This window comes from Cenococcum geophilum, assembly GCF_001692895.1.
Source record: "Cenococcum geophilum 1.58 unplaced genomic scaffold K441scaffold_49, whole genome shotgun sequence".
Classification (NCBI taxonomy): Eukaryota; Fungi; Ascomycota; class Dothideomycetes; order Gloniales; family Gloniaceae; genus Cenococcum; species Cenococcum geophilum.
In genome coordinates, this window is record NW_027137607.1 from 1,096,615 (window position 1) to 1,116,155 (window position 19,541).

The 19,541-nt window shown below is 48.3% G+C and overlaps 7 protein-coding genes across 7 annotated transcripts; 4 read left to right on the plus strand and 3 right to left on the minus strand.

Annotated features, from left to right (window-relative positions):
- Positions 1-80: 80 nt before the first annotated feature.
- K441DRAFT_666641 (ribosomal protein L22e) lies at positions 81-854 on the minus strand. The gene is made up of 4 exons (XM_067649693.1): positions 799-854; positions 667-723; positions 362-558; positions 81-296 (listed from the first exon to the last, which is right to left on the minus strand). The coding sequence occupies exons 1-4, from the start codon at positions 811-813 to the stop codon at positions 170-172; spliced, it is 396 nt and encodes a 131-aa protein (XP_067499699.1). The 5' UTR covers positions 814-854; the 3' UTR covers positions 81-169.
- Positions 855-2,445: 1,591 nt separating this feature from the next.
- K441DRAFT_249654 (uncharacterized protein) lies at positions 2,446-4,918 on the plus strand. The gene is made up of 2 exons (XM_067640764.1): positions 2,446-4,186; positions 4,241-4,918. The coding sequence occupies exons 1-2, from the start codon at positions 2,864-2,866 to the stop codon at positions 4,904-4,906; spliced, it is 1,989 nt and encodes a 662-aa protein (XP_067499700.1). The 5' UTR covers positions 2,446-2,863; the 3' UTR covers positions 4,907-4,918.
- Positions 4,919-6,051: 1,133 nt separating this feature from the next.
- On the plus strand, positions 6,052-7,354 carry K441DRAFT_666645 (Translin). The gene is made up of 7 exons (XM_067649694.1): positions 6,052-6,172; positions 6,224-6,260; positions 6,307-6,360; positions 6,417-6,550; positions 6,599-6,707; positions 6,761-6,846; positions 6,901-7,354. The coding sequence occupies exons 1-7, from the start codon at positions 6,089-6,091 to the stop codon at positions 7,057-7,059; spliced, it is 663 nt and encodes a 220-aa protein (XP_067499701.1). The 5' UTR covers positions 6,052-6,088; the 3' UTR covers positions 7,060-7,354.
- A 316-nt stretch (positions 7,355-7,670) lies between these two features.
- K441DRAFT_666647 (uncharacterized protein) lies at positions 7,671-8,170 on the minus strand. The gene has a single exon (XM_067649695.1). It carries the CDS (start codon positions 8,068-8,070, stop codon positions 7,810-7,812), a length of 261 nt encoding a protein of 86 aa, XP_067499702.1. The 5' UTR covers positions 8,071-8,170; the 3' UTR covers positions 7,671-7,809.
- A 106-nt stretch (positions 8,171-8,276) lies between these two features.
- On the plus strand, positions 8,277-9,446 carry K441DRAFT_666649 (glycosylphosphatidylinositol anchor biosynthesis protein 11). The gene is made up of 3 exons (XM_067649696.1): positions 8,277-8,704; positions 8,758-9,044; positions 9,098-9,446. The coding sequence occupies exons 1-3, from the start codon at positions 8,372-8,374 to the stop codon at positions 9,213-9,215; spliced, it is 738 nt and encodes a 245-aa protein (XP_067499703.1). The 5' UTR covers positions 8,277-8,371; the 3' UTR covers positions 9,216-9,446.
- Positions 9,447-9,577: 131 nt separating this feature from the next.
- K441DRAFT_666650 (alpha/beta-hydrolase) lies at positions 9,578-11,399 on the minus strand. The gene is made up of 4 exons (XM_067649697.1): positions 11,206-11,399; positions 10,868-11,143; positions 10,623-10,816; positions 9,578-10,513 (listed from the first exon to the last, which is right to left on the minus strand). Exons 1-4 carry the CDS (start codon positions 11,261-11,263, stop codon positions 9,971-9,973), a joined length of 1,071 nt encoding a protein of 356 aa, XP_067499704.1. The 5' UTR covers positions 11,264-11,399; the 3' UTR covers positions 9,578-9,970.
- Positions 11,400-11,548: 149 nt separating this feature from the next.
- K441DRAFT_580398 (uncharacterized protein) lies at positions 11,549-13,316 on the plus strand (the record flags this gene model as incomplete). Its single annotated transcript, XM_067644377.1, has 3 exons — positions 11,549-11,924; positions 11,978-12,803; positions 12,908-13,316. 3 exons carry the CDS (start codon positions 11,549-11,551, stop codon positions 13,314-13,316), a joined length of 1,611 nt encoding a protein of 536 aa, XP_067499705.1.
- Between the last annotated feature and the right edge of the window lie 6,225 nt (positions 13,317-19,541).

Genomic DNA, 19,541 nt, shown 5'->3' on the forward strand with positions numbered 1-19,541 from the left:
ATACACTCAGTGGTGGTATACGCAGATTAGTAGTTGTCATTTCACGCATTTCAATAATGTAGATGCGGCTCCAGTGCGAATGCATGCAAGTAGTTCCGATTGCAGTGGGCTATCTAAAGCATTCCTTAGCCTCTGCGATCCAAAATCCCCACACTCAATCTTCTATCTTTTAATCCTCATCCTCATCTGCCTCATCGTTGACAACGTTGAAGAACCTCAACTCATACACGCCCTTTGAAGTGGAAACGACACGCAACCAATCACGGAGCTGCTGCTTCTTAAGGAACTTCTTTGTCCTGTACGTCGATTAGTCTCTCGCGATCTTTACAAAACAAGGACATGGCTTGGTTAAGGCACTCACAGGTACTTGAGGTAGCGGCCAGAAAATTCCTTGTGCGCAATAATCTCGATCTTCCCATCACCCTGCTGCGAGATCTGGATGGTGTCGCCGAGGTTACCGGTACGGCCGTCAACCTTTATGCGGTCGTGAAGGAACTTCTCAAAGGCAGTGACATCGAAGATCTTGTCATTTGCAGGCTGGGAGGCGTTGATGATGAACTATTGGACGCAGGATATATTAGCCACTGTTATGATAAATTCTCGACTTGAACAGCGAAGTTCAATCTAGGGTTTATCGGGAAGTATGAACGGGAGATTGAGATATACCTTCTTTGTGACCCTCTGTCCCTTCTTTGGGCCGCCGCCTCCTGCCGTTGGTCGTTTCTACATACACTTAGCCTACTGCACTGTGCCAGTCTCTCAACCTGAGGCTGGCGGACAGCAAAGCGGTGTACATACTGGTCCTGCTACCATTTTGGATGAGATGAGAGGGGTCGCAAAGAAGTGGATATCCTGCGCCAGAAGTTGTGGGATTCGGTGGTTGAGTTTGGAATTTTGTCGTGAAGTTCAAGCCGGATAAGGTGGTGGAATTTTGAAGTTTCGTGGGAAGGCTAGGATGGTTCTGGGATCGCGTGGTGCCAAGATTTCAGCTTCGAAAACCATCTGAACCTCGCTGATGCATTACCTGTCAATATTTTGCTTTTTCTGCTCTCTAAAAAACCTCTAGTGAAGATAATATCTATTGTATCGCTTTTCTGAAACCAATGTCTCGTTCCTGTGCCGGCGGAATTAATGCTCATTGGAATTATTCTTATACAGTCTTTGTATTAGAGTGGATTTTAAGGGGGTGGAGTGGAGTGTAGATTTCATATTTTTACAAGGCTGATTTTGAGCTTCATTATGCTGTATACTACGAGCTCACTGACACGTGTCGATTCTTAGCACTTCTGCCATTCTACCAAGGAACCTCCCTCATTTCATCCCTCTCAAACTGCCAAAATCCGCTCTTATCCCTTAACCCGTCAAAATTGGTCCTTACGGTATCGATAAGAGCCCACCAATCAAACCGGTCGAATGAAGCAGCCGTTCTCAGAAATACGAAGCCTGTGACTTCGTTGAGAACAATGTTCCGCACGGACCACTTACGCGGGGATAGGTTTCTCTCGCTAGTTGCCAGCTCTCGCAGATGCTGGTTTCCCAATACCCAAAATCTGCATCTTCATGACCCTATGTTCAACTCGTAGCTCAAAGTCTTTCCACGCTTGAAACCAGTCGCTGTACGCCAGCGTCGCTTCTCACATTTTGGGGCTGTACAATCAGTCGCACCTCCCCGCGGGAAGCCTACCTGGACACCCTCACCAAACCAAGAGTATGGTAAAGAACACCAGCCTCAGCTCGCAACATTGTCGCGATTTACGTTCCGATGCGATTACATGGGTGCAGCACATCCTTTCTCTCCGCTTTCTTTTTGCTGATCTTGAGGATGTAAGGGTCTCGACAGACATGGTAGTTGCCGCACACCTAGGCTGCCACGCTGAGCCTTCTCGCCTCGTTCCTCCCGCATAGGCCCACCACACATCCACACGAAACGATGCGTCTTTTGATATACTGTGACGATGGCGAGCTCAGTATCACCGCCGATTTGGTCAACAAGGACACAATACCCCCCTATGCAATGCTTTCTCATACATGGGGAGCGGATGCGGATGAGGTAACTTTTGAAGACCTTGCAAGTAACGCTGGCAAGGACAAGCCTGGCTATAAAAAGATTCGTTTCTGCGGAGAGCAAGCATAGCAAGATGGCTTGCAATACTTCTGGATCGATACGTGTTGCATTGATAAAGCGGACAAGGCTGAGTTCTCCCACGCTATCCGGTCTATGTTTCGCTGGTACCGCAACGCAGCGCGATGCTATGTCTACTTGTCAGACGTCTCTAGTTTCTCTCTTAAAGCCAGCGGAGAACCAAACCCGCCGCTGTGGGAATCAGAGTTCCGGAAAAGCAGATGGTTCACTCAAGGCTGGACGCTTTAAGAGCTTCTTACCCCACACGCGGTAGAGTTCTTTTCTCGTAAACAGCGTAAACTTGGTGACAAGATATTATTAAAGTCACAGATCTATAAAATCACAAGCATCCCACATGCAGTGCTTGAAGGAGCCCCTCTTTCTCAGTTCAGCGTTAACGAGCGGTTGCGGTGAAAGAAACACCGAGAGACTAAACGCGATAAAGATGGAGCCTACTCGCTACTAGGAATATTCGGTGTCGACCTAGCGCCTGTGTATGGCGAAGGGGCAGCGGGCGCGTTTAGACGCCTTATGGACGAGATCCATAAGCTAGAAAGATGCGTTCAAGACATATACAGCACAGATCCGCGTGACGATAAGAAGCGCATTGAAGATACGAAGGGCGGACTACTGAAAGACTCGTACCGCTGGGTTCTCGACAACATCCACTTCCAGCAATAGCACAACAACCCGCAGAGCCGGCTGCTGTGGATTAAAGGTGATCCTGGCAAAGGCAAGACGATGCTGCTCTGCGGCATTATCGAGGAGCTACAGAAGTCGATAGCTAAGACGGGCCTTGTGTCCTACTTCTTCTGCCAGGCTACCGACTCGCGCATTAACACCGCAACGGCCGTACTGCGAGGGCTGTTGTTCTTGCTCGTCAGCCAGCAGCCGTCGCTCGTCTCGTACGTTCGGAAGAAGTACGATCACGCGGGCAAAACCATGTTCGAGGATGCGAATGCTTGGGTTGCTCTAACCGAGATCTTCACGGACGTGCTGCGAGATCCAAGCTTGAACGCTATATATCTTATCATCGACGCGCTAGACGAGTGCGTTACCGACTTGCCAAAGCTGCTCGGCTTTGTCGCAAAGCATTCATCTGTGTCTTCCCGCGTCAAGTGGATCGTCTCAAGCCGCAACTGGCCGGACATTAAAGAACAACTAGAGCGGGCAGGCCACAAGGTAAGGCTGAGCCTCGAGCTGAATGTAGAGTCTGTGTCAACGGCTGTCCGGACCTTCATCGAGCAAAAGGTGTCTCAGCTGGCGCAGCAGAAGAGGTACGACGAGCGAACTCGAGACTCTGTGCTAGAGCATCTGGCGTCGAATGCGAACGACACCTTCCTCTGGGTAGCGCTGGTGTGTCAAAACCTCGAAATGACGGCGAAACGGAACGTACTCAAGAAGCTCAACTCGTTTCCGCCTGGACTGGACTCTCTGTATGAGCGGATGATGCTGCAGATTAGCAAGTCGGACGATGCTGAACTCTGTAGCCAGGTGTTGGCGTCGATCGCGCTCGTGTACCGGCCAATCACGCTGAAGGAGCTTGTGGCCCTTGTCGAACAACTAGGAGAAATAGCTAATGACAAGGAGTTGCGCGAGATTATTGGCCTCTGTGGCTCGTTCCTCATCCTACGAGAAGATACCATATACTTTGTGCATCAATCGGCCAAGGACTTCCTCCTCACTCAGGCAGCTGAAGAAGTGTTCCCATCCGGAAGGGAGGATGTTCATCACGCCATCGTTGCTAGGTCACTCGAAATAATGTCTAGAACCCTGCAGCGGGACATGTACGGCTTAAAAGCGCCAGGATATCCTGTTGATGACATTAAACAGCCAGATTCTGATCCATTAGCAACGTCGCGCTACTCGTGTATCTACTGGGTCGATCATCTTTGCGACTCAAATGCCGTGTCTTTAGCAAGCCATGCAGAAGATCTGCAAGACGGAGGCGTTGTCGATGTGTTTATAAGGGAGAAGTATCTTTACTGGCTAGAAGCTCTTGGTCTTTGCAAAAGTGTGCCGAAAGGCGTAGTCACAATGGCGAAACTACGGTCACTGGTTCAGGTATGTCTGCAACAAGCAGCCTAGTTAGATTGTTTCTCTGCTGACAAAAACTAGGGAAGAGCAGCCGCATCCGCCTTAATCGAACTAGTTCTAGATGCACACCGATTCGTCATGTCTCACAAGTGGGCAATAGAGAATAGTCCTCTTCAAGCATATGCATCTGCACTCGTGTTCAGTCCAGAGCCCAGCCTGATAAGGGGACTTTTCAAGGAGGAAGAACCAAAGTGGATGACAATAAAGCCGGGTGTAGGGGATCAATGGAGTGCCTGCCTCCAGACGCTTGAGGGCCATAGCTCTCAGGTCCGCTCAGTAGCCTTCTCCCACGACTCGGCCCAGCTGGCGTCGGCGTCGGACGACAAGACGGTCAAGGTCTGGGATGCGAGCAGCGGCGAGTGCCTCCAGACGCTTAGAATTGGAAGGGCACTTCAACGCATCTCATTTGACGTCACTGACTCATATCTTCACACTGACATTGGTACTATGGACATTAGTGCTTTATCAGGTTCAATCACACCAGCTATTTTGGAGCCTTATAATCCAGTGTATCAAGGCCTAGCTTTGAGCTCAGATGGCGTATGGATAACATATAATTCAGAGAACCTAGTGTGGCTACCCTCAGAGTATCGGCCATTATGCTCAGCTGTGTCAGGGAAGATAATCGGTATTGGTATTGGAACTGGAAGGGTATGGATATTCAAAGTTGAGCTTGATACATCCTAAGAGCATTTATGTAGAGATAACTTACTATCCTATATTTTCTATTATCTCTATTTCATAGAGGGGGCCGGGGATCATCGTGAATATATACCTTGCTAATTTGCCACAGCGAAGCTTCGAGCACGTTCTCGATAGAACCACGTGTTGAAGTTTTGCCACTTGAGCCTCGTCAGAGGCAGACGAACGCCTCCGATGAAGCTAGCAGGGAAGGCGGCCGACCCGCTCCTGCCATAGGGTTGTGAGGTGGCGAATTCTGTAGGTGTTTTCAGAGAGTTGAGTTGGCCGGAGGCATGGCCAAGGCTGAGCGGGATCGCAAGGCTGCGGGGCTGAGGTCGCGGGCTAAATAGGGCCCTCTCCCATACAAATTCTCTACTAGTTATACCGATATTGGTGATAGGTGCTTAACGATATTGCCAAAAGTCAGATTATCGTAATATTACACCAAAAAAGGCTTGATTAAGGGGTGTAGATCGTGATGTAGAGATTATCGTTATATACCCCATATCGTATTAAGGAGATTTTACTGTACTGCCGAACAAGAACACTTGGCCTGACGTGTCAGCACTTGAGCCGAAAGCTCGCCAATGTCTTGGCACGCACTATATAATTGTTGCTACTCTCGCTCCTCTTCCTGTTCCTCAGCTCTCTTTGCCTTTTGGCTTAGGTATGTCAAGGTTTCTCGGCTTCCCTGCCTCTTTGCTGACAATCACACAGATCAAGTGTAGTATCTGTTCTTTTTAGTTTGTAAGTGTATCCCTTGGTTGGAGAAGATCCGGCTGACTGGCATATAGAATCTCTAAAACGCGATGTCCGTAAATTTTCCCCTATCTTTATAGCTTGCTAACATTGGGCACAGTACGGTCGCAATTCAAGATTATACCACTCTTTGGAACTCGCAACCGGGCCGCTGGGCTTGCTCACGTCTGGCTGCACAGTGTCGCTCGTATTGCACTGCCTCGAGCTGACGCGAACCACGTTTTTTCATTGAGCCTCCCACCTCGTGTGGGAGCTTGAAGAAGAAATCCCCTCTTATAGAGAGCTTGAAGTTTATGAAGTGACCGTGGCGTGAAGCCGTTGTTATCTTGAATGCTGGAAGTGATACGAAAGCAAGAAATTTCCGTATTGCGGCCTACTGCATCCTGACTCAACAAGCTCCCTCCAAAACTCTTATCTACCATAATCATCATGACAGACCGATACGGCATGGTTAATCCTGCCATCTTTGAAGACCTTCAAGCGCGTGTGGATGAAGACTCTAATGTCCGAGACGTGAGGAACCGTCCAGTGTGTTTGAACTCGCACAATCTAAATCTACAGCAGGAACTTCGTGAGATCATCCAAACGTTAGAGAAGCAAGGTCAACCTCTCTGAGTGTGTTGCCAAATGCGTATTCACGAAAACAGGCAGATCAGTACAATTTGTTTTGTCCAGAGCCCACTCAACTCCAGCCTCAGCAAGTGGGATCTATCTTCCCTCTAGCGTCATATCATACATCTCATCTCAATTCATCTAGTCCGAGACGTCCTCAGCGCCGCCAAAAGTTCCATCGGAAATGAGGTTGACACCGTCTCCAAGCTCTCAGGAGCTGCTTCGAAGCTCCCCTACTATAAATGGAATTCTATGTGGTCTAGGCAAATCCAGGATGCTGTATGTTCACCAACACGTGCATCCCACTGCATACTAATAAAATTGAAGACATTTGGAATTTTATTTTGTGGCTGGCTCGGTGGTTACACTACGGAGGGTAGTGATGCCCAACCAGGACGTCTCTTGACCATTGAAGAAGTTGGACAGATTATGAATGGTTAGCATTAATTGTCACGGAATTAAATCAAGCTAATGGCCATGATACGGTAGTCCCCGTCAATCTCAAGGACAGAGATGAGTTCCATCTCACGATTGAAGAATACCTGCAAGCCTTGATCTCTCTGGTTGATGAGCTGGTACGAACCAGCCCAATACCACAAAATGCCTTGCTCCAACTGAACGATACATAGGCCCGTCTTGCACGCAACTCAGTCACACTGGGAGATTATCATAGACCCCTTTTGATCAGCCAGTTCATCAAAGATCTGCACGCTGGCTTCCAAATCTTGAATCTGAAGAACGACTCTTTAAGACGTCGTAGCGACGGCATAAAGTATCGGGTGAGATGACCCTGCATGGTCACGACTGGTCGAAAAGAACACCAACGGCTAACATGACGCTATTACAGGTTAAAGAGGTTGAAGATGTAGTCTATGATCTCTCTCTGAGAAATCTGGTGCCAAAATCTGGGGAGGCCTGATGTCATGTGTCGCGGGATTTGGTTGGTTGGAATGGACAAGCAGGGCTTTCTCGACAGATATGAACAGTACAAAAACTTACTAAAATGATTCAAAGGAGGCCAAAGATGAAATTTGACTGTTTGCACTACATAATCGTATTCTATGTGCCTCATATAAAGCGTAGAACCTATTCTTGAAACTTTATATTTTTTTAGCAAGGATCTACTCCGCGAAAACACATGCTCCTCAACTTTCTTTAAATCGGTGCCGGTTACGTTGCTTGTGGACTAAATTCCTAGCGCGCACACGTGAGATGCTCGCCCCATAGTAATTTAGTACGTAAGCACCATCGCGCGCATGACGCGTCGGAAATCAAAACAAACACCTTACTGTCACCTTCAATTTTGAAGCTTTTCGACTCTATACAAATTGCTATCGCCATTGAATTTACGGTGTAATTCGCAATGCCTCGCAGATGCGCGCCCGCCGGTCCTCCCCATACTGCTACTGCCGCCAGCGCCCACCACCTGACGATATAGCCGGTTGGCGGCGTGCGTTCTTCACTCTCCAGCAGGACTTTCATTTGAGCGTCGAACAGTTTAACCAGCTCTGGCCATATACGACAAACTAGTGGTCCAATTAGGGCAAAACGTACAACAAGCATTCCGTCCACCATATCTTTAAATGTCGCTTCTGGCGCGAGCAGCAGCTGCAAAGTATAGGGGAAGGTATTCGTTCGCGCTCGATTCGAGTAGCCAACCCATGCAGCATAGTATATAAGGTGGTATACAATAGCTTACTACCGTCAGCAGCGAGGTATGGAAGGCTGGTATAGAGGAATTCGAGCGCGAATCTGGCCTTAAGGTGGAGGAGACTCGAATCGAGCGACTGGCGAAGCATCAATGCGGGTTTTGTTAGCCCGGATGTAGTAGTCAGCTCTACATGTTAGTTTGGCAGCGATAAGGACGAATAAAACACCGTAGATTCGATGGCGATGGCAATTTGTAGAGTCGAAAAGCTTCAAAATTGAAGGTGACAGTAAGGTGTTTGTTTTGATTTCCGACGCGTCATGCGCGCGATGGTGCTTACGTACTAAATTACTATGGGGCGAGCATCTCACGTGTGCGCGCTAGGAATTTAGTCCACAAGCAACGTAACCGGCACCTTTAAATCGAAGACACACCTTCATGTACCCTCCACGATGAGCTCCACTACAACAGTTACAAAGCCTCCAAAGGCTCGGCTAGCTGCCTCGACCATTGACATACTCAATAATGACACCGCTCACATCTATTCTCACATCCATCCGATCCTCGTCCTTTCGCTCTACGCTTTCCAATTCAAGTCCATTGTCGCGGATCCGGTGCCCGCTCTCCTCAATACCTTAATACCGCTGAGCATTCTCCAGATTGCCTATGTGTCAATATGTTTGCCTGCTACAGGTGCGAGCTCAGCGCCTCCCGTAGTCAAGCCTGGGGTCAAGAAGAAGCCAGGTGCGAGTAAACTGGAGAGCAGTATTCAAGGCAAGATTGTTGTACGGGAGATGATCCTCCATACCCCGAATGGTCTTTGCTGAACTTTTAATAGCCGGCCTTTCTCTCGCTCCTCCTCTCAACCGTGGCCGGGACGCCTCTCGCCGGCATTACCCTCATCCTCTTTGGCGCTCCGCTGACCACCCACTTCCCGCATACATTCCTTTGCGCCGCCCACATTTCGCTGCTAGCCTCAGTACCTCTCATATACGTGCATGGTGTGGATAGAGAGAGATGGAGAGAGATTGTGGGCCTTCTGCCGCCCATCGATGAGGTCTTTGGTGCTGCTTTGGGGACACTGATGGGTGCATGGCTGGGTGCTGTGCCTATACCGCTGGATTGGTGAGTATTGATCTTACGTTTCGCTTTGGTTAAGTAATGCTAATAGTCGGTAGGGATCGAGAATGGCAGAAATGGCCTGTGACCATTGTGACTGGGGCATACATTGGATTTGCTGTTGGAAAGCTCGCCGGAGGTCTACTGCTTAAAGGACGGAAAATCATATTCAATTAAGTAGCGGAGTTTTATTAGATGGTACGGCCTGCGCATGGCTGCTTCGAATACTATCCTGCCCTGGATTAGAGATAAATATTAACAACCAATTAGTCTCACGGCATGCAGTACTTTTGGAGCTTCTCTAACCCAATGCTTAGCGCTGAAATTTCGGTGAATATTTTCTGTCTACCTATTAGAATATCGATATGATTCGTACAACTTAGCTATTCCTTTAACCGGAAGGCCCCGTGTAGTCATCCGTTAGCACTCGTCCTAACTCCTGGTTATGCTTGCAGTGAAAATGCATCAATGCGGAAACTTATGAAGTTGCTCAAGAACCATCTTTATAATTTGTTTAGAACTAGAACAAATTTGTCAAACTCGCTGATATGCGACACCAGACCATGTTGAAGATCATCCTGAGGAACTGGAGTCTCAAAAACAAAGCACGGCCATCCATACCGAGATCATCCTCCGAATCGCTATGCTCTTTGCATATATCTTTTAGAAACAGCCCTAACCTAACCGACCCTTCGGTATCGTACTGTGTTCAAAAATGGAAGTTTTGGCTTCAAATTAGCCAACGCTTCTGTCCCCGCACATAGCTCGTATCGTCATTTAAAAGCTGTATTCATCTCATCCTTACTTTCAATACAAATATACACATAAAATTGACATTCAAGCCGACTATTACCGCCCAGCTTAAGGTATCCAACTTATAGCATGATGACTGATCCATCGTTTTCCCTGTTTCCGCATGTTCTACTTCTGGCCTATAGTTTCGCTTTCACCCAATCCTCCACTGCCCTCGCGCTCTCACTCTTCTGTTTATAACCTAGTATCCGCTCGATGACCATCTCCTCGTGCGCAGCCTTGTCCGTAATAATAGAGGTCACCTTTCCTCCGCTCCCGCCATAACCTTTCTCAAACCGGCGCGCAAATTCCTCAATCCCATCTAGCAAGACCTCGTAGCTGCCGCCCCAGATCAGCACCTCGCCGACGACACCAGCGGTCGCTTCCCACCACGATGGGGGCGCTGTGCACGGTTCTGAATAGAAGTCGCCGGCGAAGGGTGAAGACGAGTTGAGGAAGGCGGCAGACCATCGTGTCAACGGTCGCGCATCGAAGGCGTCGCGCTCAGCATTGGTGACGTAGGAGGGCGTGTGCGTGTTGAAGGAGACCCAGGGCGAGAGGAGGAAGGCGGCGTGCAGCGGTGCGGGGATCTCAAGCGCAGGGATCGAGGGGTGTGGGTGGGACAGGTGGGATAGGACGGAGAGGGCGAGATTGCCGCCGGCAGAGTCGCCGCCAAGAGTGAGCTGGGTGGCACGTCAGTAAAGTGGAAGAGGGGAGGAGCATTGGGTTGAGCGTTGACTCTTTTGGGCAAGGAAGGAGATGGGACAGGGGTTGTAGGTGGAGCTAGCTTACGTTGGACGGATCCCGCTTCTCGGTCTCGATGAGATGGCGGAGGAGCTCGATTGCTTGCTTCAGTTGCGTTGGGTAGTGTGCTTCCGGGGCGAGAGTGTAGGCGAGGACTAAAACAGCGGTGTCGGTGCCTTGTGCGATGAGGTCGATAAGATATTGGAAGAGGGCAGGGGTTGCGGGCATCACATATCCGCCGCCTTCTGTGATTTAGCCCCATACAATGTTATGTAATAGGTGGTTGTACGGACCATGGAAATACACAATTGTCTTCTGTGCATTCTTATTCCCAATCCAATGTGCCTGGACGCCATCTGACAAGGTAATGCTGTCCGGTGGGAAGCCCTTCCCTTTCGCAAAGGATAGATATACGGGTGTTGTCAATGGGCGGATGTATCGTTCCTGGGCAAGGGTCATATTGCCCAGCTGGGACCGCATCATGGCGAACATGACATCTTTGAAGTAGTTTGCTGCGCCTTTGTTACCTTTGAATGGCGACGTCCAGATACGGGTTGAGGCAGCGAATACTAGGAGGGGTAGAGGTCAGCATTGACCCTGTAAAGTTCGGATAAGAGGTGGAGAGACGGACTCGCTCGAAGGATGACGGAAGCAAGGCCGATCTTGCTGACTTTCTGATCTGTTGACATGATGGGCGGTATTAAGCACTGTACAATATAATAGGAAAACGATTAAGGCAGGACACAGCAGTGGAGATGAATAGCTGTAGCTTACCATAGTGTAGCTAGTAATGACTAATGTTACTCGGGCATTCACGGTCAGGAACAGTTCACCCGAGGTGCTAATAGCTCTTGTTGCTCCCCAGGTGCTTGGCTGATTGCCGAAAGATGATCATGACTCGCGCCCTCCATTTCGGCTGCGCTGCCTGACTAGAGATCTCACCCAGAACACCTTTCCCCCGATTCGGGCGCACCATGGCCGAGGACAATAGCGACGACACCCCGACCGATACTGCTCAATCCTCGTCCACCGCTGCTGGGCCTGGGAAGAAACGCTGCACGTCCACCAATCCGTCCTCGCGCGGTGTCGCCAATCTTACTCCTGAACAGCTCGCTAGGAAGCGAGCGAACGATCGTGAGGCCCAGCGTGCCATAAGGGAGCGTACGAAGAACCAGATCGACAGGTTAAACAACAGAATTCGAGAGCTGGAATCCCAGCAGCCGTATCATGAGCTCCAGATCGCTTTGAGGCAGAAGGAGGCCATACAGGCCGAAAATGAGGATATACGGAAGAGATTGGCCTCGATCTTGTCCATTATCCAGCCGATTCTGAGCACTCAGGGCCTCAATGGTATGTAAATGCAGCTTATTTTAATCGCTTTAAAAGTATTGACTTGCTTGTAGAATTAGCTGCTGCCGCCGAACGCAGCCCATTACCCGTTCCTCAAAATGCAGAACCTCGCTCTGTACAATTTCATCCACCGGACGCACGATCATTTCACAGTGGCCTTGTGCCCCTGAGCGATGTCACGCCGTCAAATGTTCCAGCAAATGCTCCATCACCGAGCGGGCAATGCTCAAGCAATAGACACTGGCCCTTCCCCGGCGACCCCCCAACGAGCCACATCCGGGGATGGCCAGGAGGCAGTCCGCCTTATGACCAGCAACGAACTCCAATTCATCATGATATAAGTTTTGGGCACTGTGACGAACGCCTAGGGGTTGACTTTCTTCTGGATGGTAGTCAGCGCATGAAATTAGGTAACGGGGTTCCCTCACATCACTCGCCCTCATCAGCACCGTTAGTTCATGGCCATGCCGAGCATCATTCCATGGTGGCGCATGCTAGTCTACCCCGGTGCATAGGTGCCACCTCTTCTTTTGACGGCATATTGCTCAGTTTTCTTGCAGACCGCCAAGCCCGTGCCGCTGAAGGTATACCGATTAAAACACTCGTAGGGCCGCTTTATCCCAATTTCACTGCATTACTATATCCAGAGCGTCAGATTGACTCGCATCCACTTTCAAAGCTATTTACGGATATTCTTCGCGCATTTCCAGATATTTATGGTCTGCCTGAACAAGTAGCAATAGTGTTCATTATGTTCCTCATCATGCGATGGCAGATCGAACCCACCCAGGAAAACTATGACAGGCTACCAGATTGGGTAACGCCACGGCCATGTCAATTGTTCACGCCGCATCCGGCATGGATAGATCATTTACCCTGGTAAGTAAAGCCCATATACTACCTTCACTACGTACCTCTTAATCGAGTTCTCTCGGGCTCCTCCGCGCATATCCTCCGCCTCAAACCATACTTACTTATTACAGGCCACGCCTACGTGATCGTATGATTTCTGCCACCCCCTTCACAGTCTTCGATACCTTCTTCATACCCTACACAACCACGGTTTCCCTCAACTGGCCCTACGAGCCGCGTGATTGCCTACTTCCAGCATCTGTCGCGAAAACCTCCTCAAATCTCTCAACCGCCTCATCTCAATTCTCTGCCAGCTCACCTTACAGCACCGCTGCGCACACCAGTTCCCCTCCCGCCCCGCCGACGCCCGACCCCGCAGTGAGTACGCCGGGGGTGTTGTGCAAGGAAGATGAGCAGTGGCTTATCAATCCAGTATTCGAAAGCCATCTGCGCAATCTGAATAACTGGAGCCTGGGACCTGCGTTCCGGACAGCGTTTCCACATCTAGCAGATGCAGTACGGATTAAGGAGGAACGGTAACCAGGAAGGCTGACCGAAATAAAAAGCAGAAAAGACGGCAGATAAACAAGGATGTCTAGTTTCACCTTGGAAAATGGATAATGATGGAATTTAACGTATGGGACTGGAGCGGGAATTTGATTTGGTATCGGAAAAGCATTCATCATCTGTAGATTACCACCTTTCACCTTTGCAGGTAGCATTCCTTCACATTCTTGTTGTTTTTACTTGATTATTTTTTTTGAAAAAATATTGGGGACGGCGTGTAGTGGAGGAATCTGGTGCTGCTCTGATATACGGTTCTGCTTTTGCAGCTCAATTGGTTCTTTCCGTGCTCTGCTTTTAAAAGAGGGATCCGAAGGATCTCACTCCTCTGTCGGTGTGGATAGTGTAATTCTTGTCTCTTCTAGGAGGATCTGGTCAGGATATTGTGGATGCGACTGCCTGATTCAACAGGGCGGTACCTTCGATCCTTTTTTTTTTAAAAAAAAAAAGCGTTGTCGGGCAATTTGGCTATGGCTGCTCTGTCAAATTCTTGGTTAGTCAATGTCTTTTCTAGCTTAGTGTTATAGCTGTTCAAAACTACCACTATATACACCCCCTTTCCAACCTGCGTCCTCTCGAGCACGCGTGTAATTGCTATTCACTACTAATGAGATGGATTTCCAACTCTTGAAGCTATTTTAGCTAATCTATGAAGTCTCGTGCATCTTATACCTCTAAGGCCGGCCTCAAATTCATGTAGCGGACGTACGGCCCATAATAGCTCCAAGCAAAGTTTAATATTCAATATTGTTAGTATCGTGATGAGGATTAAAAAGTACCGGAAGGCCTAGCGCCACATCTTGTGGTAGAAACAATGCCGCTTTCTATGAGCAACAATACCACGTCGGTTGGTGTCTCTTATCCATGGCTCCAATTCAGGGACCCTTTCTGCCAACACCACGTGCAGTACCAGAGCGTCGATTCAGACCAATGTCCAACGACAAGATCCGCATATGAGTAGGGATACAAGTATCCCGTTTAAATACGACACGAATATCAGTCAGCCTCATCCATAAGCGGAAAAATACAACTGGTATGAACACTTTACATGACGCCATTTTTAGTCGTTGGAATAAGCCGACCCGCCCCTCCAATAGATCTTCCTCCAGGATAGCAGTAGCATGCGCGTTTTACTCACGCCATCGACACCTGAGACCACGGAAACGACGACCGATAGAGACGTGAGCAAGGGGTCTTCCGTTGCAACACTTCCAGCTGCGGCGCAGCTCTTCCTGGAGAATTTAATTGAATCCGCAGCTCTGTCTTGCACAAAAAGGACTTTTATCGCAGTTGGGAAGCGCATGGAATGGTCAATGGGTTGAAGGTGCAACTCTGTGCTGAACACTCAGTGTCCACCTGTACTTGGATAGTACGCGTCTAAACCCAGTCTCATTTTGGGTTCTCACGGGAAAGTGTACGACATAGTCTGCTTGGCTGCTTATATTGGAAGCTTGATCCCGGACATCACTGAATTCGACCGCAAATTCCTGATCATACTTGTGAAATCGTGATAGTAGCATAGCCATTATACCCGTATCGCCCGGCCATACGCCCTCCTAGAAGTCCTCTTGGGCCTAAAGCTAGGGTATTGAAGAATCGTGATTATTATGATGCTGAAGCAGCTTGTAAGCAAAATCGTAGAACCTAGCTAGCCTCAACTGTTAATTTGATGCTTTATACAAGTGTATCCGATTTCGAATAGCGAAAAGCGAGTGTCTTGCAGGAAATAGCCACACACCCCCGATGATCACCCACTTGTGCATGGCTAGTGCGATTTCAGTTCCAGTTTGTTGCACTGAATGATCCAGGAGCCAGTGAGTTCAACAAGACTGGCGTTCACAAATGCAGGACTGATAATAAAACAGTTTAAAGGTAATATTGAACGAATATATTCATTCCTTGATCTAGGTATTTGCCAATGGTTCGCCAGCGGCATTGCCACGTTAAGACGCCGGTTCCCGCTTTCGCTTAAAAAGTTGATTGCACCATAAATAAAACAACCGATGAAATACAATTTGCTACTACTATCCCTACCTCCAAACTCTCCGATCTAGACGCCTACTCATATCATTGGTGACCATTTTGCTGGTACCCTTCTTTGTAGTGCCCCCCGTCGTACTGTGGCGCGCCATTGCCGTTATATTGCGGCGCGCCGTTGTATTGTGGCGCGCCATTTGGTTGTGGTGCACCAGGTTGACCGTATTCCATCCGAGCCCCTTGGCCGTTGGCTTTGCCTTCATTGGCTTTCTTAGCCTTTCGGCTCTTAACAAGGCTTGTGATGAGGTATGTGATGCACATTTTTAATTGTGATAGAGAAGTGAGGAGGAAGTTTATCAAGAGCAAAGATGATTTTTATGGGGTACGGCTGGATGATTGGTGCTCTCAGGTGATATCCTTTAGAGAATTGTATCTGCTCTAGGTTGGAGGCGGATGAAGGCTATCTAGAAGATCGATTAGTATTCCGAGCAAGTTTTGACACGGTGTGGAGAAGGGTTAGCCCACTTTAGGTTATTTGCTCGAAGTTGCATGAACTGGAGACGGCGCTGCAAAGCTCGAGTTGATTTATCCAAGCCTGGGATATTCTTGTGATATATATATACACCCAAGAACCCAAGCAATGACAAGCATTGAGGATCTGCGCACGAGGCTGTGAATTTCCGGTGTCCGGACTCCGTTGTTATCACTTTAGGTGAATGCTGTGCTTACTTGCATGGTTGAGCTTGTTATTTAGAGTACCCTGAGTGAGATCCACAGCTCTGGAATATCTGGCGGCTGAGCACAATGCGCAAAACAAGATGGCCGTCTCGCCATTGCATCACGCTTAACTTACCGCAAAGTGATTGGACAGGCGGCCGCCAGGCGTTATTCCTTCAACATCTAGGCTGACTGTTGGTGGTGGTAGACTCATCATGTCCTGGTTGGTTAAGAACTCCGATGAGGGTCAACCCCGACCTCCGATGTTTCAGCAAGGAAAGCAACACCACAGCGTAATTTCGTTAGTTTTCGCAAATAGCAGTGTAAAACTGTATCCTCTCTATGCTGGTTCTGTTTTATTTCGCCACAATATTATCTCAATTTGCCTTGCTTCCTGCAATCATGGGACGGGGCTATATTCTAGACACAAATCTTTCCTGACTTCAAAACCTTGCCTACCTGTAGCCGCAGGTAGTTTGGTTGCGGAGGCCGTTCGCCGACTTGAAAATAAAGTTGACAAGGTCCGACTGAATGCATGCGCAGTCCAACCAATCAATTCGCTTTGAATCCGAAGTGAAAATTTAAAATTCCGCAAGTTTACCCCAGCGGACTCACTTTAATTTTGTCAGCGAGGAATTTTAGAAGCTAAAGCGGCGGACTTTGTATAGATGACACTCACTTAAATTTACAATTTTCAACTTCCTAAGAAGTGGTTGGCTAGTGAGGCTGGCGTCTTTAAAAGCAAGTGGCTCCTGTGAGATGTACAAACTTTTAAAATGAACTTTTTGCGCTGTAGTTACATAAGTTTGATATCTACAACATCAGCTCGGCGCAATTTGCTTCTTGAGAAAATTCTGTCAACTCAGGGGCCCAATAAAATACCCGCTCCAACCAGAATCTCCTCTGAGCCGGCTGAAGTAATCAACGGGTAGTCTTAAGAGATATAATCCAAACGAATTCAGCATCCGAATTAAAACCGACTAAAACTAACATTTGGAGGGGTAATATATCAGCGTTGATGTAGAGTGTCCTGTTCCCGAAATCATTAGTCAATCGCACTGCATATCAGCTCACGCGCCTCCGCCTCTCGCCCAACCTTCAACCAGACCGGGATCACAGATTAGTAGGATTTCTTACCAACATGACATCCAGAGAACCCTCAGAAGTCGAAACGAATTCGTAAGGCCACAGACGGCGTGATAGCTTCGGCTGCATATCTATGCGAGGCAGAAATATCGACAATCAATAGCTAGACAACCGTTGCGAATACCAGCGTACCAGTTCGTGACTTAAGGGTTTCAAGCTGCTGTACTAGCTCTCCATCGCTGTTAAGATGGTGTATAGAGGGAAGCCTTCCAAGGGACGTGCAGTATGTCGAGGAGAAAGATTAGGTAGGCGTCCGTTCCATTTATGTGGTTGATTGCCTTGCCAGACATTGACATTTATCAGTGTGACCAAGTTATTCCTGCATGTGGACAGTGCATAAAGTTGAAACGGAATTGCCCTGGTTACCTGAATGAAGCTGATTTGATGTCCTAGACGAGACCCGTATGGTCGTTAAGAAGGCCCGAAGTCGTAGCCTTCCTAGGACAGCCGAGGATGGCTTTTTTGAAGAAGGTACGTCTACACCCTCCTGTCAATTCCGGTTGTTAGCGCAGCCACATCTGCACAGCCTTACTTTCCCTTAAACAGCAAAAATACCAAAACTTCCCCACAAAAAGGCCGTGCAGACATGGCTGCGCTAACAACCGGAATTGACAGGAGGGTGTAGTGTGTCTGTGCCGCCACCGTGGGCAGAGAATCTCGAGGGCCCACCATTTAAAACCAAGCGCCTCCCCCCTGAACAATCAATCACTGCATGATCTAGCGGTCAACTTTGTTATGACCAATTATGTCGGTGACGAAACCTCGCCTGCTATTGGCTCAAATGGACCAACCTCTACGGAAGAGATGAGGTGATTATATGACATCGTGTGGCAGGAAATTCATGATTCCTACGGGCGTGGCAAAGCTGAGTGTTCGGTGGCGACGGAAACTCCATGTTCGTCACGAGTTACTATTAGTCAATCTTTCGTTAATGATACGCGAAGGTAGAGAGTAATAGCCACTATCAGTTTGTGAATTCAAAAGCTCCCTAACACCACCCTATTGGCTCATCTGCTATAATTCTTCCTGACGAATTCTAAATAGGTTAAAATCTGCGAAGAGGACCAGAGGTCTAGACATGAGTCTCATGCTGTCGACCCTGATCGATCTCTTTCCTTCTACGGGTTTCAAACTGCTTTCCTAGATTATTAAAGTCCGGTTCCAAACTAATTATCAGTTTATTTCTGTTCCTTATTTCTCGATTTCTAAAGTGATTCGATGGCTTATTAATCTGAATCTAGGTCTCTTTGTCTAACTATCGCTCTTGGATTTCCAACAAGAAAAAACTCGTGTTAAGTCAGTGACAGCTTACAGTCAGTTCCAGTACTTCCTCTAGGGGGAAGTGCTATTATGAGCAAAGATGCATCATAAGGGGCCCTAGCAAAGATCCTGAATCATGGTAGTTCGGGGGCTCTAGGCTATATGCCTACGTTTCTAGGAGCCGTGAGAAAGCGAAACGGAGTGCCAAGTTGCTTATTCAACTACGATCTGCTGACAAGACCTTGCAGGCTGCAGTCGACAGGCCTGGTGGCAGATTGCTCTATTGTGAGTCATTATGGGAGCTTCTGAGTGGTGCATCGAGTTAGTCTCGAAATGGGCCTTAGATTGCATCAACCATCACACCATGTTCTGCCCGGTGACTCCCTCCCCATGCATAACGGCACCCCTACGCAAAAGGGCTATACCTAGCCCGGGCCGACTCCTCATTGATGTCTAGGCCATGGATATCGCCATTATGAGCTGATGCTGTAGATGTCCATAAGCACGTTTTCCTCAGGTTGTGTCTTGAATATTAGCAAACTTGCGAGAAGCGATACGATCTTTCAACAGATCATACCCAGGGCCGGGAAAATACTAGGCATCATTCTTGGAATTGAGCGGGGGACCTGGGCCGCTCACAAGGTCATAAACTTCGCGCCGCAATGAGTGGGTCTTCTTATGTTGGACATAATCTAGGTTTGCGAGATGCTGACGGAGGAATCACCGATTTAAGCTCAATAAAGCCCAAAAGTAGAAAGTCATACAGTCACCTGGGTGAGTCTATTGGCCGTATAATAGCGCGTTATCCTAGTCAGCTGTTGCTAAAGTTTTTTAGTTTCTTCGGTTATTCTCGGTGAGCCATCTTCGTGATATCTCGAGTCCATTTCCTCTTCTTGCGCTGTTTAAAATACAGTGAACCTTTGAACAATACGGATTTGGCGGTGAGAGGACTACGTAATTGACTGCTACTGGATAGCTGAGACAATGAGACAATAAGATTAAACCTGCTGTGGCTGATTCCCTGAAGCTATCTGTGAACCGGTGAGATCAAATATTTGTGGGTAGCGAGAATTTCTAGGCCTATGATGGGACCAATCACAC